Source organism: Mesitornis unicolor, unplaced genomic scaffold (assembly GCF_000695765.1).
Source record: "Mesitornis unicolor isolate BGI_N332 unplaced genomic scaffold, ASM69576v1 scaffold15990, whole genome shotgun sequence".
NCBI classification, from domain to species: domain Eukaryota; kingdom Metazoa; phylum Chordata; class Aves; order Mesitornithiformes; family Mesitornithidae; genus Mesitornis; species Mesitornis unicolor.
The window spans coordinates 26,051-39,959 of NW_010160434.1; the positions used below are offsets into that span (position 1 = coordinate 26,051).

The 13,909-nt window shown below is 35.4% G+C and overlaps 1 protein-coding gene across 1 annotated transcript in view; it reads right to left on the bottom strand.

Moving 5' to 3' along the window:
* Positions 1-13,909, bottom strand: part of BRWD1 (bromodomain and WD repeat domain containing 1) — a 50,063-nt gene that overhangs the window by 2,697 nt on the left and 33,457 nt on the right. Inside the window, exons 29-39 of the mRNA XM_010189992.1 lie at positions 12,023-12,178; positions 11,612-11,732; positions 11,009-11,134; positions 10,266-10,341; positions 8,978-9,022; positions 8,216-8,362; positions 6,799-6,951; positions 6,359-6,528; positions 4,534-4,769; positions 3,229-3,411; positions 1,780-2,757 (exon numbers count right to left, since the gene is read on the bottom strand). Coding sequence (XP_010188294.1) covers positions 1,780-2,757; positions 3,229-3,411; positions 4,534-4,769; positions 6,359-6,528; positions 6,799-6,951; positions 8,216-8,362; positions 8,978-9,022; positions 10,266-10,341; positions 11,009-11,134; positions 11,612-11,732; positions 12,023-12,178 — 2,391 coding nt within the window. The remainder of the gene's footprint in view (positions 1-1,779; positions 2,758-3,228; positions 3,412-4,533; positions 4,770-6,358; positions 6,529-6,798; positions 6,952-8,215; positions 8,363-8,977; positions 9,023-10,265; positions 10,342-11,008; positions 11,135-11,611; positions 11,733-12,022; positions 12,179-13,909) is intronic.

The following is a 13,909-nucleotide window of genomic DNA, read 5'->3' on the forward strand; positions in this document are numbered from 1 at the left end:
CAAAATCTGGTCATTATTTACATGTAAATCCCTTTATGTGCTACTTAAGTATATTCCTATTGTGGCATTTCCAAAGGATAATGAATTTACTATCCTTTCTAAGAGTTTCCAGAAGTCATATATGAACACTATGTTACTATTTTTACTGTGTGATTTTACGGCCAAAACATAACACATTTCTGCTGAATATTGCATAATGCTCTATAAAAGGTAAACTAATTCACAGATTAAGAAAACGAAGAGCTAAATCTTAAATTACACAGTCCTCCAATACTATCAAGTAGACACGTGCACAACATATGGCTGCGGCTCATAGTTGTTAGGAGGTTACGTCTGAACAGGCAGGAGAAAAGATCTTTAACATGGTAAATTACACTTGAAACAGGAGACTACTGTAAGTAAATGTAACACTACATCATAACATACTAGTGGCAGCAAACAACAGCACACAAAGTTACTGGTACAAAGAGACATTTTGACCAGTTAGTAAGCGTGGAAACGTATAATCCAACTTTAGGATTAAGATTCCCACACATCTGCTTTGAGCTAAACTCGCACTCTAGAAAGACGGTTTAGAAAGGTAGAAAAGACTGCCCAGCCTTAATGCTGAGGGCTAACTTAATCCTCTTTGGCAAACTGAAGAAATAAATGTTTTGAACTTAAAAAGACATCACCTGGAACTATTCCAAGGCAGGCAGCTAAAAAAAGAAAAAAACGCACACAATTATTTTAGCCATTTTTTTTTTTTAGAGAAGATAGGTGCTTAGGTGTTTATAGATGCGTATTTTGAGAAAAAAGCCTTTATCATAATAAACAGATTAGGAATATTTTCAAAGTTCTAGCAGCTAATTCATAAGATGTGATGCAAGACTGAAGGATCAAAGCATCAAAGTGTCTCTCTATCTTAAGGACACCACACATCACTGACAGAATAAAACCCAAACGTCAAATCAAGTTACAGGTTCCAGTGTACACCACGAAAGTAAGAATAATTACACCACCTTTCAATCAAATTCATTTTGAAAGACTAAAAATAAAGTTACTTCAACTGAAAATAACAGTTACAAGTCTGCTTTAGCACAGAAAATTTCAACAGAAAATTAGGACAATCTAAAGTAACAACTATTACTTTACCCACAAACTCAAGGTAACAGAAAGGTTTCATTACTGAAATCCCCCAAACAAGGAGCAGGCCAAAGAAAGAGAATGTACTGCTCCTTTTGAGATTTTTTGCTATCCTGAACTGTATACCATAGAAGTCATTCACGGCATCCTTTAGAATATTGTTTAATTTTGTGCCGAGAACCCAAAAGCCAGTGTTTCTCAAATTTAACTGTTAGAACACACACACATGGCAATGTTACTTCAGAATAGGTATTTTAGCATTAGTTACTATATACTCCTACACAGACAAGCAAGCACAAGCTAAATATGGAAAGAGCAATCATGACTTAAAGTCTTTCAGAGAAAAATGTACTGCCTGAATTTCACAAGAAGGGGCAGGTCAGTCTGAACTCTAGATACCATAGAACCACACCAAACTTTAACTGTTTTCTTTCAGTGCTGTGTTTGGTAACCTCCCAGTTCCAAACCTGTCCAGACTTCTAGACGCTGTCATCATCCCCATTACAGTTCTCCTTCCCCCATTTCTAGTTATTTTAGGAACAAGGAACACGATCACAATTTGTTTAGTCCAAATCCTCCCAGTCATTCATCTTATTCTGTCTCCTTCATCCAGTCAGTATCAAGAGTTAGATGCATTAACTTTAAAAATTTTACCTTTTCTAATGATTTTTGTTCTTCCTTTTCTCCTCTTCTTCTTTGTTTTTGAAGAAGCTTCACAGTAATTACTGTTATTGGAATCTACCTCAGATTCCGTATCAGAAGAGTGATTGAAGCTTGCAACAGGTTCATAGCTTGAACTCACTGCAATTCTAGTTGGCACCATGCTCATCAAGAAGAAATTTTCCCCATCTTCTCTGTCTTCTGCTTCAGATTCTGCTGAATCTAAATCACTCAAGACTTTTGCTTTTTTAAAAGAAGGAGCAAGCTGCAGACCAGTTGCTTTTCTGCCATTCCACCTATCTGACTCAGAATCCGCTTCACTCTCAGAGTTGCTCACTGCAGTCTTACTATGAGCAGATCTTGACTGGTCAGAAACTTTTTGACTGCTTCCATCCTCTGAGTTATGGCTTTTAGAGTCCTCCTCTGAAGAGTCTAGGGTGGCACTTTTAATTTTGGAAGATAAAGAATGGACTGTCCCATATAACTCGTTATGACCGTTGCCTTGCCAACTTTTCTGCTTCATCTGCGTGTCTGTCTCAGAATCTGAAGTTCCATTTTCAGATTCACTAACAAATTTTCTCCGTGCAGCAAAAGAACCAGATTGAGAAAGAGTTTTCCTCTTGGTAAGCTGCTTTTCTATTTCTTTTTCACTTTCAGACTTAAAGCCCACATCATCCTCAGACCCCTTCAGTAGCATTCGCCTGGCTGCGGCTGAGGCGTTTCGGTGAGGCAGCTTTCTGTTCTTGCACCCAATGCCAATACTTTCCGAGCTTGAAACCTCTTCCTCCACATCACTCATTAGCCTTAATTTATTAGCAGCCACAGCAGCGCTTCTGCGTGGAGTTTTTCTATGTCTACAAGTACTATTACTAAGCGACCCAGATGTCACTGCTGAAGTATTTTCAGAGTCACTTCTATATAACCTTTTCCTGGATGTTTTTCTTGTACTCCCATTCTCTTGAAGAAGCGTTCCTGTAAAGGAAAAAAAGAGATTAAATATAAATATAGCAGCTTCTTAAGCCTTGTAAAATCTGGAACAGGTTCAACCCAGAGACTTGACAAATGAAATATACTCCTAGTAATAGTTATGTGCTTTTGCTGTCTGCCAAGAGACATTATCTAGCTATGTCTTAAATTTCGGATTCACTCTAGTTTTGCCAAAATTAAAACTTCTTTACCAATTATTGTTTTTACATTTATTAAGATATAAAATGTTGCAAGACATCCCCTCTCACTAGGCTCTTAGTTTGTGCCCTCCTCCCCAAGGTACTGGGGAAAAAAAAAAGCCAAGTGCAGTATTTTGAGAGCTTCAGAATTACCACCAGAAACTTAGTATCTTACATGTACAACACTTTAAAAAATACTAATTACATTTAGTTATATATATATATATATACATGCTTATGTTATTTGCTGTTCACAAGAAAACTACTCAAATCTTACTTATTTGTTTTTTCCGAGCAGCTTGATTTCTAGTTATCCTACGATTGCTGGTCTTTCTTTTACATACACCATTGTGCAATGGAGGTGAGATAAGAGCCACAGAGCTTTCTCTGCTGTCTTCTGAACTACTAGAGGCTGAAGACGAAGTAGATGAAGAAACCAAAGAATCTTCTATTTCGCTTTCTGTTAAAAAAATAGTAATTGTCAATTAGAATTCTAAACATACAGTCAGCTTCCGATTAAGAGCTACATTTTTCTGATTCAGGAAATATTCAAAGTTTCCTCATGATGTTATCTTACAACACACTGTCATGTCTTAATGTCTAACATACATGAAAGTGATAGTGCTACAAAATATACCACTCCATATCTATCATGTTCAGTGACAGGAAGCTTCTTTAACCACATTTAAGTTTCAAGTAAAATAACACAGCTGTTTCCAAATACCAGAATTAAGAGAAAAGCATGTTAAAAACCAATACAAAACATATTTGGACAGATCTCTTATGAGGATTTGCATTCTTACTCTTTGAAAAAAGTTGAATTTGTGTCCAGGTGAGCTATAAGTAAAGAAGGAAAAGACTGGAAGGTTTTCAAGTCTCTGGGAACTTCTGTCATTTGCTAATTTTTATGTGACATATATGGGTGTATAACCTGTATTTAATATGGTGTCATTTACTAAATACTACATTTGACTTTCAAATAAGAGACATCCATTCACTACAACCACTTTCCTGGAGCATCTGCTTGAAATGAAGAAATTCTATTATTCTGTTTGGTAAGACTCAAGAGCATCAAGTAACCATACAGTTAGCAGTTCAACTTTTTGTGATCATCAGTCTTACTTAATTCAGCTTTGTTGTGAATCCTTGTATAAAAGCTGAAAAAAAATTACCATCCACTTGACTGCAAACTGCATATAACAGCCAAGACAGGTCTGCCTGTAAGAAGCAACTATCCTGTTGACAGATTTGTGCTTAAGAGCGTTTTCATTAATAAGAGTTATGTAAAGTTACTGCATTCTATGGGATTTTAAAGCAGAAATTTATATGCTTAGTATACAAATAATTTTATAATATTCAATAATGCATTAAGTGTCCAAAATTCATTAAAATACACAAAATTCTGTATTACACAAAAGCTAAACTGCATAGAGGTCTTGTCTAAAAAAAATTCACATTAAAAATGCAAACCTTGTTAAACAATTTAAAATGTGATTGCAAATCCTGGCAATTGGAAAGGAAACATTAGTGATAGGTAAGATCAAGCTGAAAAACCTCGTCTGAAACAGGTTCCATTTCTGACCTGATGATAATGCAGAACAATTTGTTAGTGTTGTGGATCTAGCTCTTCCATTCCTTTCAGAGAATGCCAGGCATGTAGAATCAGAGGATTCACCAGAAGAACTATGGTTGTAATTGCCACCATTCGTTTTATGGCTTGCAACACGGGCGGCTCTGCTTGAGGTAGGTTGAGTAAAAGAATCTTCCTGCTCAGATTCAGTTTTTGCCTGAGACTTTAATGGTTTCTGCTTCAAATTTCTAGTAAAAGGGGAAAGTAAAAGAAACACAGGTTGTAAAACAACAAGAAATAAAGGCAAGAATGTACTTTGACAATTATTTCTCTCTGAAAGCTTATTGACTGTATGCTATATGATTTTAGATTTATGGAAAGGCAGTCACATTTGAGAGTGAGCTAACATGGCGTGGGGACAATTTTAACTTTGACAAGGGTAACCATTAATACTATCATCAAAATAATAGTCTACACTCCTAGTGAATTTATACAAGAGGAGACATTCTCTCTCTACTCTGAAAAATAAATAAGTTAATACTGAATGCCTTCTAGACAGCTGCCTCAATTTCTGTTGAATCCCCAGTCTCTTATTAATTGCATGTAAGCCTCTAAGTGCTATGCATACTACAACATTCCACAATAAACTGTGTTCCAAAGACACAAAGAAGGTTTTTAATTTAGAGAAACTTTACTGTCTAAAGTAAAATGCATGTTTGTAGAGAAACTCGCTGATTCGATTCTTCCTTACTATAAATGCTAGAGTGCTACATGCAGTCCTGGTAAGTAACTTACTTTTCACATTCTGAACTACTATTTTGTCCGTTGCCTCCTTACAGTCACAAGTTTTCAGATATTCATCTAGACACACAAGATGTATATGCTCTTTTTCCTATGCAAACACTCTCCCAAGGAGTCCCAAACCTCAGTCCTGCTGAGCACCACCGACTTGTAAACAAGTCACATACAATTCTTCAGATACAAACAGAAGTGTTGTTTCAAAGGAAAATTTCTGCCTATCCTGATGTGCACTTCTTTATTTCTTTGGTAAGAAATGAGAACACAAGGAGTACTCCCAGTAAAGCTTAAAGCTCACTGCCAGCTATGCCTGTAGTGTAATCCAACACATATGTGTAATAGAGTTTGAAAACGCAGAAGTAATTCACTGAAGTTTTAAGAGAAGAAAGCCAAACATGGCAAGGAAAAGTATTCTTAGATTTTATTTTTTTTTTCTTAAAACTCTTATCCTTTCACTGGACAGTAGCAGAGAGGTATAAGCTCAGTCTCAACAATTTACCATGTTTAGCTTTTGTATTTTGTCTCACTTCATCCCGTATGCAAATTAAGAATACACAAGTTAATCAAGCCAACCAAGAGATGCATCAAAAGCTTGTTTTCCTTAAAAAGAGAACGGCATATCCAACTACCAACAGAATGCTAAAGTGAAAATTCCTATAAATTCCATGGGACTTTCTTCTGCATGTGATAAAACACAACGTATGCAGCTCTGTAATCTTTCGTTTCATTCCTCATTGTTTCAGTCAGACTAAATATTGATTTTTCTAACTGAAATATTAAAAAAAACAAAGCCAAAACTAAAAACCCAAAAGCAAAACTCCCAACCTTTTCTACTTTTCAATCCCTTTGCTGTTTTATACTACAAAACCCCCACTTTTATTGTGTGCCTTTCCTATTGCAAGAGAAGCAACTATAAAAAAAAATCTCACTGGTATTAGCTGTTTAATGAACCAGCTGTTTTCTTCATAGACTATATTTGATGGTCATTATGAATATTAGTCAGCTGTGATATAAAGCTACATCTTCATAATTTGGTTACCTGAGCATTTTGGGAGGATGCTGCACCGAGCTTTGATTATGAAATCTTCTAGTATATCTCTGGTTTCTTCGTAGTTTTTCATTCTGTTTCTGACCATTTCTGAAATCTGAAATAATTCTTCTTATTTTTTCTTCAAATAGTGCTGACAATCTCAAGGTCATACTATAAATCTAGGTAAAAGAAGTGGCTTATATTAAAAACAGAACCTTTAAACCCAGAATAACATTTCTAAAATTAAAAACTGTACAGAAAAGAAATGCAACAAACATGGCACACAATGCTATGTAACACCAGATAAACAAGAAATGAACACAATTAAGTATTTTTGTCACACTTCTCCCCACTCTGCATCCAACCAGCAGCTTTATCAAAAGTACTAATAAACTAATTCCAAAATACTTCATTAAGACAAGCATAAACCCCCCAATATTAACAGTTACCTTTGACTTTTTGTTTGGAGTATAAGATCTTGCATTACTAAATATTAGTCTTATATCTTTGCACAGTTCCATTGGAGTGTCATAATTTCCAGCTTCCAGAGTTTCTTTCACCGTACCAAAGTCCATCGGAGTGTCTATAATATGTCTGTAATCCTAGATAAAACATACAAAAAAAAGATTCATGAGGATATAAAGGAAAAACAACACTTCTGAATTTTATTTCTGTAAGTTAAGAGTAGCTAAAATGACCACAAATTATCTTAACCATCAGCTGAAAACAGAAGCACCTACCACAACAGACAGCAATGGTTTTGCTGAGACTAGTTGATTTAAAGTCTCCACTACGTTATCCCATACAAACTTTTGCTCATTTTCAAGGTCATCTTCAGAATTTCTGAAGGATCATGAGTTAATACAATGCCACCTGCTTGCACAGGCAGATTTCCAGTTTCAATTCTCCTGAGTTTCCTCAATAAAGACTACCCAGTAATAATAACATGCAAGTCAACATTTTATTTGTTAATCAAAATGAGAAATGGGACTGCTGTAAATTGTCATCTAATCCTTTCCCTGATGTGCTTTACTGCAATAAACAAACTGATCTGGTTAAAAACAAAAAACCCCAAACAAAAAAAACCACCAACCCAACAACAACCACCAACCAAAAAAAAAAAAAACCCAACAAAAAAAACAGCCACAAAAAAACCTCCAACCAAACAAAAAAAAAAACCAACACCTAAACCAAATCAAAACTCCTAAAGCACCTCTTTATCTCTTGTTGATGAGTTTTAGAGAACTGCCAAGATGCTTTTAAAACCTTAAATGAGACTCAAACTCAAGATGTGAAGTCCTTAAGAAAACAGTTGCATGCTTGTTAACAGGTTTTTTGCCTTGAAAAGTTTGTTGGGATTTTTGACAAAAAAGAGGCCAGAGAGTTAGCAAAAATACCATGAACAGCTAGGAGAAAGAGAAGGAACAAATCAAGTTCATAGCTCAGGTTCAGTAAACAGGTTTTGTTGATTGTCCCTCAAGAAACTAGTTTTAATTAAGAACATACAAATTTATCCAAAATTATTTCCCTATAAGGGACAGTAAGAAAGCAAGCAAAAAAAGACTGAGTGGTTTCAAACCATAAAGGTATCAGGACATTTGTAGACACCACCACTGCTCTGCAATTGTTTTGTCTTCTGTGGCACTATTTTGACGGGAAGTTATCTTCATGCAGTAGAGCATACAGTTCATAGTTCTAACCACAGAGGCAAAGCAAATTTCTTTCACTGGTTTGGGACGAAGGTCATAAACAGAACAAACATCTCCAAGAGAAATGTGGAGATCTTCTTACAGTACCAAATCCTAAGAGGAAAACCAAAACCAAACCACACCAAACCAGTAATATTTGTATCTTACAACAACTTACAGGATATTGATCCAAATCAACTGGCTGCCTGAAAGGTTCAGAATCTTCACACTGGAAAATTAAGTTCACCAGTTCCATACACTGCTTCTTCCAACAATTTTCATCATAGCCAGTTTTCACACTTTTTCGTTTTTTCCAGCCCCGGCCCTTGAAAAGAAGTGAGAAAAACATTACTGAATTTTAGCAAGAAAAACTAAACTTGATAATGTGTCTGGAATTATTTCTGTAGCAGAAAAATGCCCTTCCAAACACAGTGTTTCATAACAAGAAATGCACTATATTAGCAGATTTTTTCCTAATCTTTACTAATGAACTCTGACAAATCACACAATTTTCTTTTACTATCTTTCAAGAGGTTTTTTATATTAAATAACAACAGCACACAAAAATATACCCTCTGATACCAGATTACTTTTAAAAGATTTGAATAATATCCATCACTCAAAATACTTTTTCACCAGCATCTCAGGTGAATAATGCTTTTATTTCAGTATCATACAGTAACTGAAAATTGTTATATTGAACAGCACTGGTATCAAACGCACAAGTAAGGTTTTCCTAGACAGAATGAGTATAGAAGCATCAAAAAAACAAAGACCTATTTAAACAAGGCTTTTACTTCCTTAATACCATCGGAAAAATTCTGTTATATGGTTGTTATAAAACCAAGCATCACTCCCACAGAATTTCAATATAGTCTGTTAACTAATTTTTCCTGCCAGACTTGATTTGAGTATATATGGTAAAGATTAGCCAACTCACTTTTCTTCTTCTATATGACTTTCTTGGAAGAGATTTTTCATCATCCTGCACGAAATAAAATCAGTCATCTTAAAAATTATGTAGGAAAAATAGGTAATGGGTGCTCAAAGTGTCATTAGATTTGATACTGTGGTAAAAATAATTTTTATTCTAATTTCTCTCAGTATGACAGCATATAAAAAAATCCCACAACACAGCATTCGAGAGACATGGAAAGCAAGATCCTAGATACCACTACTGAAGATTCCTGAGCCCAAGACTTGTTCTTAATACAAAGGAAATACCACCACCAAAAATTGCAATGAGAAGACACTCATCAGCTTTGAACCTCAGCCACTAAGGATTATCAGTTACTCAATTCACTGGTAATAAATGTCAAGCTTTCTGACTTTTGCTCATCCCGAGTTTAGGAAAAGATAACTTGTGATCAAGTTACTTTTGGTAAATAGAAAAACCTTACAATGTGGAAGTACTAAGGTGATGCTGAAGTGACGAGATAAAGAACTAGAATGTCTCAGTGTAATTTCTTTCCTACATATTAACCTGCAACAGACAGCAGGTACTTTGCAAATTTATGAAGTCTTGTTAGTAAATGCCAAATTAGAAATCAAAATGTGAAAAAGCCATCAGTTTGGGCAGTTTTGGTTACACTATTAACAAACATATAGCACTGCAGATAGCATTCACTACATAACATCAGTGTATATTTACCTCTAACAAATTTAAGATAAATGTAATATATTAAATTCTCAATGAGGCATGCAAATCTGATGCATGATTCATATTGTGGTATACAGAGAAACTGAGAGCCAAAGCACTGCTGCAGTAGTTATACAACTTGTCAGCTTTTGGCATTTGTGACTATATGAATGACAATTTTGACATCAGATATAACCAGATGCATCCACATAAAAATACAATGAAAAATTGCTATTAATGTACTCATGAAATACTTACATTACTGCACATTAACATGCTTCAGAAATACAGTGCCACTTACAAAACATGGAAGAATTGGTCTAGTTGATGGCACACAGTTATAGTACAAAATATGTATTTATTATACTTCTTAGTAAGTACTGACAAGTCAAAATTATGTTAATAAAGCATCTCTTCACATCATTCGCCATATTCATAACATATTCCACGTTTATATTAGCTATGTAAATATATAAATACACACAAACATCTCTAAAAAAATAGAGCATTTTTACCAAAAATACCTGAAAGCTGGTGATATTTTCTTACCACCATACATTATTGGAATTATCCACAAAAGAAAGCTTACCAGATCAGTATCAAGACCATCTTGTTCATCATCTGTTGCGCTACATAGTTCAAAAATGTTTGTACAGTCCTGATCACTGTAATGCAATTAAATCTCTGTTAGTGGAATAGCAAAAACTTAGCTATCGTTTCCTAGATTAAACACAACCAACCAAAAGCTAGCACACAGTTCCTGTCTTCCAGTTTAAGAATGTAATGAAATATAAAAATAACAAATTATTATACTAGTAAAGAAGTAATGTTATGTCTGAAAAACTGATACACCGTGCATTTTAGAAGAAGTGAGGTGAAGAGGGTGAAATTAGCTTCATGGATTTGAAAGAGGCCTTCAACGCCTGACCTACCTGCAGGAAGGCTGCCGATGCTAACTTCTTTCAAAAATAAACCTCTCAACTGAACTAAGTCAGACAAGCTGCAACAGAAACTCCCTACACATGCACTAGACAGCACTGAACTTACTTTTTAGGCTGTGCTACTTTCACATCAAGTAACATTTTGAGATTATAAATTCCAGAAAATTCTAATAAGGGTAAAAGTTAAAATGTCTTTATGCTGAATATTTAAGTATTTCCCCAGTTAAGATAATACTCAAAGAATTATACAACTATCCTGCAGTGTATTGAAAAAATAGTAGGGAATCAAAAGCATCAGGATTCACAGCAAAGGAATACTAAGATACTTACACTCTCCCACAGTTTAAGAGCATGAGTATTCAAGCATTATTTAGATTAAAATGCCACTTACTTGATAAACTTCAGGAGCTGGGTAGTGATCTTTTTTGCAGCTCTTGCAATAGCACTCCCAGGTTCATTGAAGGTCCTAGCATTGCTTTCAATGTATCTTACTTCCCAAACCAATGCAGAGATTCTCCTTAAAATTAAAAAAAACATTGCACATTTAATACTAAGCTGAAAAGCTTAAAAACTGCAAAAATTGTATCTTAATAATTTTCTGTCCACATCAGATAAGACAGAAGTCCTTTGTCTTAAGTCTCATTAGACTGGTCCCAAACTTTTAATTGCTATGGAATTGCTAATTTCAAATGGCAAAGCTCTTGAAGAAAGAATGTCACTGTTTATTGTATCTCTGAAAACAGTACCAACATAGGCTGAAATGAAATTTCCTTAAGAACTAAGAAATCTAATAAAAAATAATATAGCATTGCAGTTATTAAGTGTCAGAGCCCTGCTACAAAACACCAGTCATGCTGAATTCTGGTACTGCACTATTGGTTTTCAGAATATTTGTAAAAAAAGAATTATTGTTCTTACTATAAAATGGTGAGATCATTTCACAACGCACAAACTCAAGGCCACATTCTCCCTTGTTTCTACTGCTAGTACTAACCTGTAAAATCGGTTAACCAGTCTTGTCCTAATAGTGTTCAAGTCTGTTGGATACGCAATCACAGTACAGTACTTGGGATATGTACACAGGTCAACTGGACCAGCAAAAGCTGCTGAAATGTCTGTTAAGAAAGGGCAAGATTAAACTATTTTAAGGCTTGTATGGCACGTGACCATTGTGCCAAGTGTTCAATTGCTATGTATAATTACTCTCGATAAAACAAATGATGTATTAACCCAAAAATCTCAGTAAAGACAAACAGAAGGAAAGAAGGAACTGCACATAAAAAAGTGTGAACATTTGCAGTACTTTATCATAGGGAGTTTTAAAGGATACCATGGATATTCCAGGGACCTGTTTATAAATGTAATGTTAGGAAAAAATTACCTGAAGCTTAGATTACATACTCACCAAGAGTCAGAAGCTGGTCAATACCACTGATAATGCGTTCACATGCTTCATCACGAGATTTCATCCCCCACTCCCCTTCTTGGGGTTTGTATAGTAGCTTTTCCACCTCATCAAAAGTCACAGAAACACTAGCTCCTAATTCTTCAGGCTGATCAACTGAAGAGTGATAGCAAATAGCAAAGGGTAAGAACTTATAACACAAACCAACAAAATAAAGTGTTAAGTACTCATGCTTATTAAATACACACGTGTTCATAACTGACTAAATCTTGCTCTAAAATCGAGTTTGACGCTAAGACTATCAGGAAAAGAAGTACACAAAATGACTACAACAGCAAAGATATCATTTATCTGCTTTTTCTGCAGTTCTGAATTTCCAGAACACTTCTTCCTCTCTTCATCTAAGCACCAGACTTAAAAGAGGATTTGAACTAAGAAGAATTGATTATATGCTTTTGTTTTAAATGCCTGTCCTAAACTTCACAGAACTGTAATTTAGCTTAATGAGTCAATTTGTGCCCTCAACCTTTAAACATGCAAAATAGGTACTTTGTGACATTCTCTCTGGTATTAAATGACTGTGATCTTTTGGACATTTAAAAAAATATTTGTTTTGAACATGGCAGACTAATCATTTCAAAGCACTGAGAACTAGCAGAAATATGAAGCTGTGATGTATGGTTCCGTGGAGAGTCATGCTTTCAAAGACTAATGCAATCTGGCTAATGCAGAATGACTGAGTAGATAACATATTATCCCTGGAGAGCTTTCCTCCTCAACTCCACAGACTGTTTTTAGTACACATCTGCAGGTTCTGCACTGTCATTGTTTTTGAAAAGCTAAGGTGCTCATTTAATTTGAGCGCTTGAAAAGGAACAAGCATGTGAAGGTTCCTGATCCGATACTGTGGGTAAGCAAGATCACTTCTTTGTGCTGATTAGGACAACAGAAATAACAGATTAATTATTTTTATTAGCAGATAAAATTCCACAGTGTAAAGCACGTAGGCTTATAGCTAGAAACTAACAGTAAGAGCTTCCATTAGCATCCAAGAGTCTGTCCATTAAAAGTGAAAAGCAAGAAAAGGCTTAACTGTAAGCCATGAGTATGTTGCATGCAAATTCTAAAACACATTTCAGCTACAACTACTGTAGAGAAAAAACCCCAAGCTTTAGTGGAGGAACTTCTAAGTTTATGAAGAAGACTTTTGTCTTCCTTCAGCTGAAGAGCGTTAGTCTTAGTCTTAATAACCCAAAGTTGTTTCTAGTTCTCTGCCTGTTATTGCATTAACAGAGCCCTAGCACTATTTGTTATCCACTAAAACAATACTAAAGATTAAGCAGTTCTTCAAGAAACGAATGGGTAAAATACAAAAAGGTACTAAGAAATGTTGAAGGGGTAGAGGTGACTCACTTAGATGATCTTTCTAACTTATCTTTGAGCTGGAACAAATGGTACAACCAAACTTCCTGAAGTCAATCATAAGAGAAAGCAGCAAGTAATGTTTCTGCACTTACATACGGTTGTGTCAGGAAGAACTCACATGGTATCTGGTACTCCATTGTGCGAGTACTCAAGAGGGAGTTTCTCCTGCAGGAGTAACAACTAAAGCAGAATGGCAGACTAAAACAAAACACTGTCCTTCTCAACAAGCATGTAAAGAACCCAGCTTTGTGTTTGTTGCAGCACCCTGGTTCACATGGCACAGAAGACTTGTCGTAACTCCTGGCATGTTATCTATACAGAGAGTATGACCATACGGTCTAATCTTCAGGAGTAAATAGGTCACAGAAAGCTGAACCCCTCGAAGGAGGGTTGCACTGCTTACAGTACAGGTACAGATAATTAATATATACAAAAGCCAGACCACACCAACAGTGGTTTAAG